Source organism: Mesocricetus auratus, unplaced genomic scaffold (genome assembly GCF_017639785.1).
Source record: "Mesocricetus auratus isolate SY011 unplaced genomic scaffold, BCM_Maur_2.0 Super-Scaffold_100006, whole genome shotgun sequence".
NCBI lineage: Eukaryota > Metazoa > Chordata > Mammalia > Rodentia > Cricetidae > Mesocricetus > Mesocricetus auratus.
In genome coordinates this window covers 50700604-50716300 of record NW_024429190.1, presented here as the reverse complement: position 1 = coordinate 50716300, position 15697 = coordinate 50700604, and the positions used below count along the sequence as shown (strand labels likewise).

Genomic DNA, 15697 nt, shown 5'->3' with positions numbered 1-15697 from the left:
GTTCACTTAATCTACAAATGACCAGGAAATTAATGGCAAAAACAGTTTCCTCTCCATACAACTTAAGGAAGAGCCATCGGGGCAGAGACTGCTGTTGCTACCATTCATTTAGAGAGAAGAAATCCTGATCTTAGCTCATCAGAGCTCAGCTGATTATACTAAAAGTATGGGTAGCAGCTGTGGAAGACTTGCACTATGATAAAGGATTCTTGAAATAGTGCATTCATGTTGATGCCCTGTTGATTATCAGGGAAAACATTTTTCTTAGTCTGGAGGCTTAGGGGCAAAGGACTGTTTAAGACATCATTTACAAACCAGATTGTCAATATCTCTAGATTACAGTCTTGCCTTCACATCGTTTGCATTTTATCTTGTGGAGTATAGGCACTGTTGTAAAGACAGTGTATGCTTTTCCCCATTAGAAGTTGTTTTCTTAAGTTTGGTTTGCCTTTCTTTTGTTCATTTCTGTGGAATTCTTTTGGATGCTTGGCTGTAGTTAATTGGTGGGATGATGAACCCAGAACATACTTATTCCATATGTGTTTAATATTTGGGGGGAGACTGGAAGGAAATTAAAGTTGTGTCACCCTTCAGCTCCAAGAGACATTCTTAGTCCCTCAGATGGAGGTCTGGGAATTGGCAGGTGATAAAAACTACCGGGTTTTCCCTCTTCCACAGGTCAGGTGCCTTGTCCAGAAGGAGATCAGGGGTGCCTCGACAGTTCCTGTCTCGATTCATGTGCTGGTAGCTCTCTGTGCAGCTCAGATGGCAGCCTGAGGAATTGTAGTAAGTACCACAGCTGACTTGGACAGTCTCTGCAACAGACTGTATGTTCAGCTTCTTCCTACCACATTGCCACAAACGACTGAAGTTTGGAATTGCTCCAAAAAAGTATATGTATATATGTTTGCTTTTTCTTTTGTTCAAAGGTTGCATGTGGTAGCAGAAAAGAACCAAAATGGTCTTCATTAACTAAATAAGAAACAAATGTGTGACTGTGGCTGGGCCATCAATCCACATTGCTTAATGTCATTACCACCACTTTCAACTCAACATCAGCTCCTATAAATTATTTTCATGGTTCCATCTGCAGGCAGATGTTACCTTTCTTCTTTCTAAAGGACAGCTTCCAAACTGGAGACTTCATCTAAGAAGCAGATAGGAGATTCATTGAAACATTCGCATGGAATTTGATCAGTCTGTTCTTCCAGTAGATGTGTTCTCGCCATTCCAGATACGGTGGTGAGCTATGACGGACTGGGAATTACTGCGTTCATCTGTCTCAGGGACAGTGCAGTGACTCCAATGGTGAAAGCAGGTGGCTACCTCCAAATTGGTTTTTAGTAGAGACTAGCAGAGGGAAGCCCGAATGGGCAAGAGTGAAGAGTACCTAGTAAACTCCCATAGGAAATTTGAACTGAACTTGAAAATTTCCAAAGACTGATTTTTTTAGAAATGATTTCTTCTCCCTGAACTCAGTTAGGATATCACACTCAGCTCTTTTGAGTGGGATAATTAATTATCCCATCTTCAGCTTGGGGTTAAAAACTTAGAAGCAGGCCAGTCAGTTTTCAGATATCAGGAGAGATTTACTTCATCATATACTCGTTCCATGAAGGCCACCAGAAGCTTTGAGGCCAGTAGCCTGAGGGGACAATGTGCTTCCAGTGGACTTGTAACATTTGAGCTGTATTATATCCTTGACCAGGACATCCCAGTATATCAGTGCTCATGGATACTAGTAAGCTATTTGGCTAAAAGCAAAACCCTCATCTCTCTGTAGTCTCACATGAGGGGACCATTGCTCTTACATATTATATTAGTCAATCTTTTTGGTGATAATGACACAATACCACAGACAAAGTAATTAACCAGGAAAAATATTTATTTTGTTCATAGATCTGGTTCAAGTTTGAGGGGGCTCCATATGGCCTTGTACTTCCTTCATCCAGAAAATCAGAGTAGCATAGGACATCCCATGAAGGCAAAAAAGAGGTATCGCTCTCTTAGCAAAGGCCCCCAATGCTCAGCTATGGGCCAACCCTGATGCTCTCATCACCTCCTATAAGTGCCACTTCTAGGCATCTTCACTCTTAACACCTCACAATGGGATTAAGCTACATGATTTCAGCACAGAACACAGAAACACCATATGAAAGAACAGTAGACATCAGTCTGGTTGTTAAGACAACATCAGCAGGGGTAAGAGACACAATTCTTGCCTATCATGCACAAAACCCTGATTTCAGTCTTTAACACCCACATTCATTCCTGTCCATAATTACAACACTTAGTATGCAGTGTCAATAATATTAGAAGTTCAAGATCATATTTAGCTATTTGATGTGTAGCTGGTATATATGAGACATAGTCCCCAAAATGTTCTTTAGTAATACAAATGATATAAAAAGAAAAGAAGATACACTGACCACTCTCAGTCAGACATATCCAAATTACATATTAGCATATAAATATGTACATATGAGTCCTGGGTTCATTGATTCCATGGTTTTATTCTACTTGTGTCGCAATCAGCTCTGGGTCTTTTTTTTTTAAAGAATGATTTATTTTTATTTCAGTTTCAATTTTGGATGTATAATTTTGAAGTGTGACAGTCATGTCAAAGACATGTGCTTAGTATTATAAAATTTAATATTGTTTGACATGGAATGACACTGTCAGACTAAAAAATGTAGACAGGGAAATGTTAGCCTGTGCTGCATACAGGAAGAAGGGAAACTGAAAATCCCATTTTCTCTACTTTGAAACACTTCAAAATCTAAAAGTTTAGGGGCTAAATATAGCTCAGTGGTTAAAAGTACTAGCTGTTCTTCCAGAATACCTGGGTTCGATTCCCAGTACCCACATGGTGGCTCATAACACTTGTAACTCAAGTTTCCAGGGATTCAACACTCTTTTCTGGCCTCTAGGGGCACTGTATGCACATAGTGTACAGACATCCAGGCAGGCAGAATACCCATACATATTAAAATAAATAGTAGGGAAGGGGGAAGGACATGAGAGATCAGGAAGGTCGAGTTGGGGGAATGCCAGAGAGGGAGAGCAAGGAAAGAGATACCTTGATAAAGGGAGCCATTATGGGGTTAATGAGAAATCTGGCACAAGGGAAATTCCCAGGAATCCACAATGATTACCCCAACTAAGACTCTAATCAGTAGTGAAGAGGCTGCCTTAAATGCCCTTCCCCTATAATGGAATTAGTGACTACCTTAGATGCCATCCTAGAGCCTTCATCCAGTAGGTGATGGAAGCAGAAGCAGAGACCCACAGCTAAGCATGAGCTGAACTCCTGGAATCCAGTTGCAGAGAGGGAAGAGTGATAATATGAGCAAAGCAGTCAAGAACATGTCAGGGAAACCCACAGGCACAACTGACCCCAACAAGTGGGAGATCATGGACCACAGTCTGACAGTTAGGGAACCTACACAAGACAGAACTAGGCCCCCTGAATGCAGTGACATTTAGGGAGCTTGAGAAGCTTATGGGGCCACTGGCAGTAGAACCAGTATTTATCCCTAGTGCATGAACTGTCTTTTTGGAGCCCATTCCCCATGAAAGGGATACCTTGCTCAGCCTAGATATGATGGGGTCGAAGTGTGGAGGGGGTTGGTCCTACCCCAAATGATGTGACAGACTTTGATGATTCCCCATGGGAGGCCTCACCCTCTCTGAGGAGTGAATGGGGGTAGGGTGGGGAGATTGTGGAGGGAATGGGAGGATGGAAGGGAGAGGGAACTGGGATTGTTATGTAAAAGAAGTTTGTCTTAAAATTAATTTTTAAAAATCTCAAATTTTTTTCCAAAATCTAAAAATTTAGAGTACAGTGTCATCTTATAAAAAAGAAGCATAGGAAGGACAGGCAGCTAGCTTTGGCTTATGCATTAAGCAGAACTTACAGTGAGTGTACAAGGTTCTAGGCACATAATGGCACTCTCCTCTTTAAGGGAGAAGACAGGAATCATGTCTGGCTTACCGGAGGAAACTTGGAGCACAGAGGAAAACCCTGTCGTACCCTGACACACATTCACCATGTTGTTCTTTTCATGTTCTTCCAGCATACACTTTCCTTAGCATCTCCTCAGGTCGGACATTCTCCATGTACACCTCCACTAACTCCTTTCCATACCCAGCAAACACCTGGAGATAGTTTCTTCTGAGTGTTAGACACTGAACCAGTTAGTTGGCATGTGAACAGTACTGTTTGGTTTGATGCCCTTGATGCTGTGAGTGAAGAAAGTTGATGCTCATCTTGGAGAACCAGCATGTCACCAAACCTTCTTGGATTCTGGTCTCTGAAGACACTGGTTCTTGCCATCTCATAGAAGCCACACAGCTTTCCAGTGACCTCTCAAGATGCTGTTGTGACCCCCAACTGTTGCAGAATAGAGTATTTTTCTAGCCATGTAAAGATGAGTTGCTTTTATTTATGCTGAATTTGTCTATGTAAAGATGTGTTGCTGTTCTACCGTGCCTGTCTAAGGCACCTGATTGGTTTCATAAAAAGCTGAATAGCCAATATGTGGGCAGAGGAGGGATATACAGGGCTGCTAGGGAGAGATAAAAGTAGAGTCAGCCAGTTAGTAGGGTGTGTAGGGTGGGTGTGGAGGATAGCCTTCCAGGGGCAAGACAGACAGACAGACATGGAGGAAGAAGGAAAGCGGGATAGACATTAAATGAACCTCAGAACAGCGCATAGATGAACAGAAACAGGTTAATTTAAGTTTAAAAAACAACTAGTTAAAAATAAGTCTAAGATAAGGCTGAGAATTAGTAATTAATAAGTCTCTGTGTCATAATTTAGGGGTTGGCAGTCCAAGACAGCCTTCCATACCCAACCGGAAAATTATTTTCATTGCTACTTCATAACTATAATCTTGCTACTGTTATGATTATTAATGTAAATATCTGTTTTCCAATGGTCGTAGGTGGACTCTGTGAAAGGGTCACTCGACCCCCAAAGGGCTCATGACACACCTTGGGAACCATTTCACTAGAGAAAGTATGTGGCTTACTTTCCATTACAGCAAATGTCTACAATTATGAACAAAATCCTCAAGTTTACATTCTGTGACTTAGACTATATACTGAAAGGCTTAAAGTATCAGAGAAACAACTTTGAACAGCCTGGGCTATTCTGTCCATGTCTACCTGGCATCTATCTTCATGCCTGTAGGGGGCAAATTGCAGACATTGCCTTGCATTGGGGGTAGGAGTAGAAATGATGTTTTTATGGCATAGAGGGACAAATCTATCACTTTTTTCCCATAGAATATAATCCAGGTGAAGAGAAGCACCAGCTGGAAACTGTAATTTCCATGATTGTATTCCTCTTCGTACCCGTGTTCATCAGGACCCCATGAAGCCTGGTGTCATGCCTCTGGGTATTTTCCAGTGTTCCCGGTGTTCTAATTCCCTTTACTTCAGTATGGCCACTTACTTAGTCTCTTCACTTCCTAATGCTCTTATTGAACTTTGGGGAAGAGGAAGGAGTAAATACCTTTGCTGTAGATAACTTCCTTCTCATCTACAATTTCTTGTTTGAGCTTTGCAAACTCCAATTGGAAGAAGCAAATAGCTATCATCAAGAAGGAAGACATTAACATGGTTAAAGACATCAGTTCTTGGTAGCAAACAGATAGGAGGAATGGTGTCTTTCTACAAGGGTCCCCACCTGCCAAGTGAATAGATGATTAACTGGCATATTATTACTGGGTGACATAATGAATTAATGAATGGAGGCATGGAACATCTACAGCTATTGACATCGCAATAAGAGGGAATCAGAAACCACATGGCTGCTGAGGAGAAAAGACAGCAGCAGTTTACGGTCCTGGCAAACACACAAGCCTAGGCAACCCTACGGGTTCTGCTGCCAAAGCTCAGGAAGCAGGACAGGCAGGGTTCTTTAGCTGCAGCAGGAGAGTGCAACCAGCAAATCCAAACTGTGTGTACTCTGCAGGGCAAATGTCTGGGCTTTTTCAACAGCAAATTGTGAAGAAAAACAAACAATGGAGAGGGAAACCAAAGATTTTAAAGTAATTAACAGACAAGTTCTTAAAAAAAGGAAGGCTTGAACTGGAATGTGACAGTAAAGGAAACCCAGACAGTGACAACTGTGAGATATGCTTTCCCTTTGGGAAGAAAGGAGAAAGTTGAAATAATCCAGGATCTAAAGACAGAAATAAGACAGGATCTAAAGGCAGAGGGCATTTGAATTTTTGCCAAATTTCCCTTACTTGAAGTCACAAGGATATTTACTTTCTAACAGCCCACAGACTGTTATAAACAAAAATGATAAGTACAGGTTTAGAGTTTGCAGCAAAGGATGTCTGAGCACTGTGACTAGATGTTAAAAGTGTTATCTTTTCTTGTAAATGGCCATTACTTAGTACCCAGTTTCCAGTAACTTCACAGCTGTGCAATCATGTGTAGTTCGCAGCCCCATCTTTATGTTGGATTTAATAACTTGTGTTGCAGTCTTTGAAAATGAGATACCACAGACAGTACACCAGACTTTTAAAGATGGAGATTTATTACACCTTATCTACAGTCAGGACCCAGTGAGCAAAGAACGTACAGAGAACTTGGGTACTAGACCAGCTTGTCTTGTGACATGATCGCCCTCTAGTGATTATTTCAAACTAAGCTCGATGTTCATGCTTAAACTATAAAAGCTTACTGAGCAAAGGTACCAGGTTTGGGCCTGATGAGTATCTAAGGGTCTAACTTGTTCAACAATCTGTAAAGAATGCCTTTTAGCAGAACAGAACATAGGATCCAATCCTTACCTCACTCAATTAAGATCTTCAGCATGATGTGTGCTCGTCATGTAATCTTTTCATCACCGTTGGCTGTGAAACGCTAAAAGTTATGTTTTGACAAATCGAAAGTGATGCATTCACCATATGTCAAAGCAGAGAGAAATTATCCACGGGATATGATATTATCTATTCATCACCTAATTGAAATACACTGATAAAAGTTTAAACCTTGGTGGGGTGGTAAAGGGAGAGAAAGGAAAGATGTGTGAGAGAAAGGATTACCTCAGACATCTGTGTGAATAATGACATTCTGTATAATTATAAGTACATTGAAGGAAGGAGGAAAAGAGATCTGAACCTCTGGAACTGAAGATGTTTGTGATAGTCAAGAAGCCTGTAATACAAGCATCAGGGAGAAAATGGGAAGGGTGTGCTTCTTCTTCATTGACAAAGGCATGCATGAATGTGAGTAGGGAAAGCAATGGCAGGGGCTTTAAAGTCTTCTAAAGACTCTGAGAGAGGCAGGGAGAAAGAGGAATGGAGGATAATGAGATGCTTATGCATTTTTGTTATTGCTAAAAAGAACATATTTTAAGAATCTGAAGACAGAATTTGAGAGTTTTACCCTGAGCAGATAGACTAAGTGATTGCAGGTTAAGTGGCTTAAGCAGCAGACATTTCTGTCTCACAGGCCTGGGGTCTGGAAGCTCAAGGTTAGGGTGCCAACATAGCCCAGACATGGATCCTTCTCAACAACAGAAGGCCAGTTGCCCATTGTATTTCATGTGCCAGAATGAGAGGAAAATTTATCTGATATCCTGGGTGCTAGGCACTGATCTAATTTCCAAAGACACTGCTCTCATGACGCAGTCACCTTTCAAGAGCCCTACTTCCCAATACCATCACTCTGGGGCAAGGACTTAAGCTTATGGCCTGAGAGAATACAAACACTGGGTCCTCAAACCTTCCTTCATAAACAGAAGAGTCACTAGGGACCAAGCCTTTGCCTCCCCTGCCTTCTTGTCTTTCCATCTTATATTTATCCCCAATATAATGCCAGCTTCCTGGCTTCCCCAGGAAACAGAAAGTCCTAGAGCATTTTGTCTATGGCGTCTTTAATCTTGTCAGCCCTTATTATATCCACAAACTATCATAGTCTCTAGATTAGTAAATACTCTTTAGGATTATTTTACTCCAGTTCCTATTACTCATTTACTTGTATCATTTTTCAGACAAAGGAGGCATGGACTCTTCAGTGTGCCTAGGTCTATTTTGTAACACATGTCTAGATAACTCTATTACCTCAAGGTCAATGGTATAATTTTCTGAGATCGCCAAGGGGACAGACAGCTTCTATTGCCTTCCCTCAAACATGCCTGAACCCACCTGTCCTCAGAGGCTTGAATTGTTCCTGGTTATCTTGTGCTGTCCCTTTGAGCTCCTAACATTTTGATCAATGTCACCATGTAGGTGAATTCAGGCTGCTATCACAGAATACATAGGCTGTGAGGCATAAGCAAGAATTGTGTGTGCCTCACAGCTAAAAAAAGCTGGGGGTCCACGATCAAGGTCCGAGCAGATTTGATCTCCAGGGAGGGCTTGCTCACTTCATGGCTTGTCATGAGCTGCAGTCTTGCTGTGCCCTTACAGGGTGGTAAAAGCAAGACTACTAGCTTTAAGAATGCTGATTTCACAATGAGATTTCTCCTGCCATTTATACTGCATCTAAGGTTAATTACCTTCCTCTGAATGCTATACCACTGGGGATTATGCCTATGAATTTGGGGGTGAGGGAGACAGAGCCATGATGAACTTTATCCTAGCCTGTTCACATGTTCTGCAGCCAGTACATATGTGTTTTTTTCTGTCAAGAATGTAGAGTCCCAAAAGAGCAGGGACATTGCTTTTTCTTTTTTCGGTGCCTAAAACAGTCCCTGACACATTTCCCCTCTTTTCCTTCCTCTATTCTCTGAAATCAAGAGCTAAATGTAATTTCTTTAAACTCTGAGACTGATGAGGAGAAGGCGAGTAGGTCAAGGAGAAATACAGTAGAGTGTGCTGAACATGAGCCCAGCATGCTTGAATACCAGGACCCTCACACTCGGGAAGAATAAGAAGACCCATGAGTCATGAAGGTCTCTTGGAAGTGGTAATATGTGGGCTGAGATCGGCACACTGGAGAAGGGAGGGCTTGCTGAGGAAGATGGAGAAGGACCGTGACCAGCACCAAGTTCTAGAAGTACATGACAACTGGAAGTGTGACCCATTTGGGTAAATGATATCAGGAAAAGACATAGAAAAGAGGAGCATACAGGCCGCATAGGACATATCCTTCTGGAAATATTCTGGTTGGAAGGGGGCATAGAACCAACCACAGCAAAGATCTGCTGATGTCATAGTTACAAGCTGTAGTTGAAGAGTAAAGTAGCCTTAGACTCCAAGTGTCTTATCGTCATTAGCAAGAAGCATCTAACAGAACACAGCTTTTTCTTAGGTTAACATATTATAACCTTATCTTTAACTCCTTTGGTCAGTAAGAAGGCATATATTCAGAAACTGTCTCATTGCCCATTTAATTAAACTCAATGATTTTTTAAAATGTCTGTGAAGATAATGGGGCCTATACTATTTTAGAAGCAATGAATAAATCATCAGGAAAAAAGTGGAACTGAACAAAAGAATGATGAAAGAGTCATTTTTAGGATAAAGTTGAGTGAACTTTAAAAGTAAAGGACTTTCTAAAATACATATTCTGGACTCTGTGCTGGCAGTGTCATGCACAGAAATGAATACAGGTTTGTCATGACTCTTCTGGAGCAGAGTCCCTGGTTTTGAAGTCAAATGTTATGTACTACTTTGAGTCTAGTTCTTGCTATCCAGTGTCTTAACTTCTTAAACTTTCCCCACTCACAACCCCTTTTTGTTTTAATTCCAACTTCAGGTATATAGGTATAGAAAATAGGGATGCAAACTGAGCAATTATCAATAACAATTCATATAGAGATTTGTTTTAAAACAAATCTTCACATAAATACAGTTTTACCATTTATTAGAGATAAAAGCAAATCTGCATACTAATGAGATAGATGGGCTTATATTACAGAAAAGTAATATTTGTTGAATATTTGATATGAAACTGGGCATTTGGCTCACACTTGCTATTCTAGAACTTAGAAGGCTCAGGTGCAAAAATGGCCATGGATTTGGGGACAACCTGAGCTATATAATGCGTTCCAGAGCAACCTAAGCTAGAACATAAACAAAAGTAAAGAGCAGCAAAACAACCAACCAAGACCCAAAACAACAAAAACCAATCATTACTATAAGACATCATCAATGCTTTTCAAAGTTGGTCCATGTTTAATTTTATAATTCTCTACATTGAGAATGCTGCCCTCATTTGCATAATACATAGTACAAACCAGGAGAAGTTTATTTAGGACTTTCAGAAACTGTAGGAAATGCTATCTTAATCTCAAGGTGAATGTCATTGAACAATTTTTCATGAAATGCAAGTCAGCCATTCACACAGCATTAAAATTTTTTGACACAGTACAATTTGAACACACATTAATTTGATACATGATGAGGAAGGTAGAAGATACTGTCTTCATTTCTTGTAATTAAACCATTTTGTTTCTATAAGAGATAAAAGCTTGGTATATTCGGCAAAAGCACTGTAACTCATAACAGACGGTATTCTGGGATCTGAGCCAAGGTGTTTCATTCAGCATTTGTTACTGTCACATAGGATGTGATGAGAAGAGTACTGCAGAATGCATATGTCATGTGTTCAGGACCAAGGCTACAGTGAAGTCACACGATGCAACATTTGCGAGTGTCAGATACACCTCGGATTCATTATGCATTTCATTTTGAATTAAGTTTTGACTGTTTTATGTCCAGTAACCCTTGAGTGTTGACCATTATCTTACAGTTTTCATGCATAGATGTGGAACCAGGACCCAGAGTTTTAGAAGCCAAGTCAAGTAAAGTAGACTTTGAGAGTGGAATGCTTGAAGAGGTTGCTTTTAGTATTCAGATTTGTGTGTGTGTGTTTTTCTTTAGGTCAATGTGAGCCAATTACTCTGGAACTCTGCATGAATTTGCCCTACAACCACACACATTATCCAAATTACCTTGGCCACAGGAGTCAAAAGGAAGCATCTATCAGCTGGGAGTCATCTCTCTTCCCTGCACTTGTTCAAACCAACTGTTACAAATACCTCATGTTTTTTGCTTGCACCATTTTGGTTCCAAAGTGTGATGTGAATACAGGCCAACGCATCCCCCCTTGCAGGTAAAATAATGGACTGTTCACATGCTATCTCAGAGAGAACCAAAAGACCACAAAGTTGAATTCAGACAAAATAAATATTGCTAAGGACTCTGAATGTTAACAAATTCAAAAGATAAAGAATTAGGAATAAAATAAGTATTAGAGTAAGAATTCATCATTCAAACACCAAACATGGAGAGTGTTAACTTCCTTCCATGACAGGTCACGTGCTTTTATCTGTTTCATTTTGGTAGATCACAAAGTATCCTTTTAGATGTAAGCTAAGGTTGGGGTGCTGCTCAGTGATAGAGCATCCTTTAGACTGTATAAGGCTCTGTGTTGGATCACTGGCACCCCAAAGTAAAGAAAAGCAAAGGAGTGTGCGAGGGAGCTGAGGAAGGGGCTATGTCTTCCACTTTGTCTGGAAACACTGATGTATTCATATATTAGATTAATTAAATGTGTCCTTCACCAGTGTGTTTAAGATGCTGTCCTCTGATAATGCTTACAGGTTAGTGTGACTCCCTAGGGAGATAGGATAGCTTTTTTGTAAATGGGACAGTGATGCTTATCACTGACATTTTCCTGATTGTCCCAATGAAAGAAAGATAGCATCTCAAGGACAGAGCTTGAGCCTTGGGTCTGAACAATGTCCTGAGGTCCAGTACTATTGCTTTTGGAGTCCATTGTCAGTTTTGAGTCTTCTCTAACTGTTTTGTGCTCTTAAGACAAATTACTCAGCCTCTCAGGTCCTCAAGTCCTTTCACTGGTGAAATAAGTATTTTGTTTGTTGAGTTTCAGTAAGAGTTCATGAAAAGGTTGTGAAGTTAAATAAATGCCAAGGCCCCCAAATTGCATGAAAGCTCTTTGGTGACTCATATAGCCATGAGGATAGCACATGGGTTCAATTGCTTGGTGGCAGCTGTGTCCCCTTCTGAGCCATGTTTTAGAAGCTGTAGTCAGAGAATGTGCACATCTGAGATGACTATTCCAGAAGTCACTGTTGCTGCATTCTGTAATGCTGTTTTGCAATCAAGGGTGGCTATGCAGATGTCCTTGCCTAAATGTGAGTGGTAACTACAGAAACCATATGTTGGGATCAGAAGTCACACAGAGCCTTAAGAAAAAGAAATAATACCAAGATAGAGGACAGATGGGAAAACAATAAATTTAAGGCTGTATATCAAGTGGATGATGAAGTAGGGTATCTCTAGAGTCAAGGCAGGAAACAATAAGATTTCAGAATGACTCAGGCAGCTGAACAAATCATACAAGATGAAGAGAGTAAAATTTAGTGTTTACTTGGACAAAAGTAGTTCTGAAGATTTTATTACATGCCTGATGAAGTATTGTTAGGATTTCATGTTGAAAAGTTATCTGCAAATCTTATTCTGTTTTTGCTAAGAAAGGTCAATGATGATAGTGAGTTGCTACTTTGAATAGGACTTCCCAAGCTATGTTTGATTTTCTCTTTATATCTACATAAAATTTCCCTAATGCATCAATCTTTACTTTAGTTCTAAATGTATACCAATATTGAATTTCATGGTTTAAGTTTTATAACCTAAAATGACTAGTTGACTGATTGCAAATGGATTTGAGATATTATTTTAGCAACTTTATTTTTGTTTTTTTAGCTTTAATGATACGTATTTCAGTTTTGGTGACAACAATATGAGTGTTTTGATATTTATACATAAATCTATTTTTATTGTAACAAGCTAATATGCTCCCGAGGTTATTAATTAATACATGGTTGTTTCTGTGAATCTATTTACTAACCTTAACATTTAATTTTTAAGTTGCACATCTGAGAATAACCAACTTTACTGAGCCTCCCAATGTGGCAAATGCTTGAGGGTTTTTGTGTCTATGTTCAAAATCCCCTATTGACCGAGGTTGTACCATCGTGGTGAGTGCCTACCACTGAGGCCCACACAGATTTTGACAAGAACTTCCTTGAACTTTTGATGTTATAGTAAAATTCAGAAGTAGTAGGGTCAATGTTACCTTAAAATGACAGCTATGGCTGAGTTTGTACATTTGCTGTATATGTAGCAAGACTCTAAACCAAATGATAGTGCCCAAATAATACTGAACTTAGCATTTTTTCAAACTGGATATGAGAATAGCCCATATTCATTATTGTTGAAACATTCCAATCCTAAACTAGAAATTGAGTTTTATCTTAAAACAAGCAAGCAAACAGTATTGATGGATGCTGAAGAAGGGGAAACAGAGGTAGAGCCCCTGGTAAGCCAGCGCAGCACAGGAACCCTCCATCCCCACTACTCATCAAAGGAACACTTAGCTGGAGGCTCTTGTGTAGTCTCATGGTCCACGGCAACAGACTATAGGAAGTGATGTTGGGCATTCCTTAACTAGAGGCTTTTGTGTAGGCTCATGGTCCATGGTGACAGACCATAGCAAGTGATGTTGGGCATTCCTCTGCTTACAACCAAAGACTGGAGAATGTTTGCCTGGAACACAGTAAAGTAGAAAGTCAAGGGGAAGGCAATCTGAGTCTTGGAGAGAATTTCATTGTTCTGTCTGTAGTGCAGTCTCCTTTGGTGAAAGTTGGTGGATCCTCATTGTAGAGTTATTGTTTGTTTGGGTTTTCTAAGTGCATGTATCTATGCATGCTGATAAGTTTCTACACACCTCCTTATACATAGAAATAAAACCTAAATATGCTCTATGCATACATTTCCAGTGATGCTATATGACTTCTGACATGCTGTCCTTCTATTTGTAGATCCTTGTGTGAGCACTCCAAAGAACGTTGTGAGTCTGTTCTTGGGATTGTAGGCCTCCAGTGGCCTGAAGACACAGACTGCCATCAATTTCCAGAGGGAAATTCAGACAATCAAACTTGCCTCCTTCCCAGTGAAGATGTGCAAGGTTAATGTTCCATTAGGGCATGGATGAACATGTCAGCCAGTTTTTGCTGTCTCTGAATTAGGGAGGGTTGCTGTTGGTTTCTATTTAGTTATCAATTAGGCTTCATGGGTAAGTGATACTAAAATCAACTTGATTACCCTAGAAGGCTCTGGTACCTATCTGTCAGCTGTTATCATGTATAAAATAATTTTAAGAAATGAGAATAAACTCAGGGATGAGCTTAGTCATGCAGATATGTCCCACTTTATGCATATTCCACTCAAAGCTAGTTATTTGTACATGTTGTTTGTTTTAGGAGCTGTGAAGCTAATGACAAACACCAACCCTTGCTTCTTCCAAGTGAAAAGGCAGTGTAGGATTATTAACAGAAAAGTAGACTTGGGGACTGGTCCATCAAACAAAATATTCAAACCACTGGGAAGCTGGGTTATACATTGCACAAGTAATTTCAGGTTCAGGTCATTGTTAGGTGTCTATTTAGAAGGTAGCTAGTTATTGCAAAGCACAGATGCTAACTGGAGAGGTGGTACCAAGGATGAAGGAAATGGATGGAGATGAGCAGAGAAAAGAAAGTCAAGTGAACTCCAGGCACTTCAGCTGTGTGGAGACCTGTTCTATCTTTAGCACTTGCCCGTTCACAATGCTCCAAATGGAAACACAGATGCCAGCTGACGTCTTTGCAACTCTGTACTGTTTCTTGACAGAATGTTCACCGAGCCACTTCAAGTGTCGCTCAGGACGGTGTGTTCTGGGTTCCAGAAGATGTGATGGTCAGGCCGACTGTGATGATGACAGTGATGAAGAGAACTGTGGTATGTGCATGAGGTGGCTTTCTTTTCATGTACAGTGCTAACTGCCCAGTATAAGAAACTGTGCTGGAATATGTAAACGGTTTGCTTGTTCTAGGAAGTGGCATCTGGTTTAATGTTAATGCATTTACTTCTGACATCAACAGGCCATAAGGTATGAGTTGACATGATTTTTCTACTAAATTACATTTTAATTCATAATAAAATTACAATTTATTACATATATGTATATATACATATTGAAAGGAAAAAGGAACAGTTCACAAATCTGAGGGACCATTTTTGCTATTAAATTGCAAAGTAGTTGTTACTTGGTTTATTAGAAGAATAATGATGTCTTGGCATAGTTTTCCTGAACTGCCAATCGGGCATCTGCATCCATGGAGACAGTTCAGGCAACAGTGCTCACATTTAATTGAGATTCATTTTCATGCCCCTCTCGCTTTACCTCTGGTGGAAAGGATAAAATTCTCCTTGACACTTTTCTATTGAGTCCCAAAGTCACCAACGGGGAGGCTGAAGATGTCAATGGCAATGTGAGCACAGTTATTCTCATTTTATTTTCCTGAAAACTGTAATTCTTGCAAGCTGAAATCATGCCAGGGATCAGAACACAGACAATGCGTTTCAACAAACAATGCCTGGCATTGAGCAGAATGATTGAAGTGCTATCTAAAGGCTAGCTTGCTTATGATTATTTAGTCTGTCACACCCCCAAATAAAATTGACACTTTATTCATTGGAAGCACATAAGGCAATATATCTTTTGAGATCATTTCATTCTGTTGGCCTTTGAAGTATGAGATATTGCCTTCCCCCTCAAAATGAATTTTCATAGTACATATTGTCCTCCTGGCCAAGACAAGATGCCATAAGCAATCAACTGAGTCACTATCAGCTACGATAAATATGGATGCACCCTTCCT

General features: G+C 40.1%; 1 protein-coding gene across 3 annotated transcripts in view; it reads left to right on the top strand.

The window, feature by feature from the left end:
• Corin (corin, serine peptidase) overlaps positions 1–15697 on the top strand; it is a 196819-nt gene that overhangs the window by 143037 nt on the left and 38085 nt on the right. For all 3 annotated transcript variants that reach the window (XM_040747170.1, XM_040747169.1, XM_021233383.2), the window contains exons 10-13: positions 679–786; positions 10851–11082; positions 13817–13962; positions 14667–14774. In XM_040747170.1, coding sequence (XP_040603104.1) covers positions 679–786; positions 10851–11082; positions 13817–13962; positions 14667–14774 — 594 coding nt within the window. The remainder of the gene's footprint in view (positions 1–678; positions 787–10850; positions 11083–13816; positions 13963–14666; positions 14775–15697) is intronic.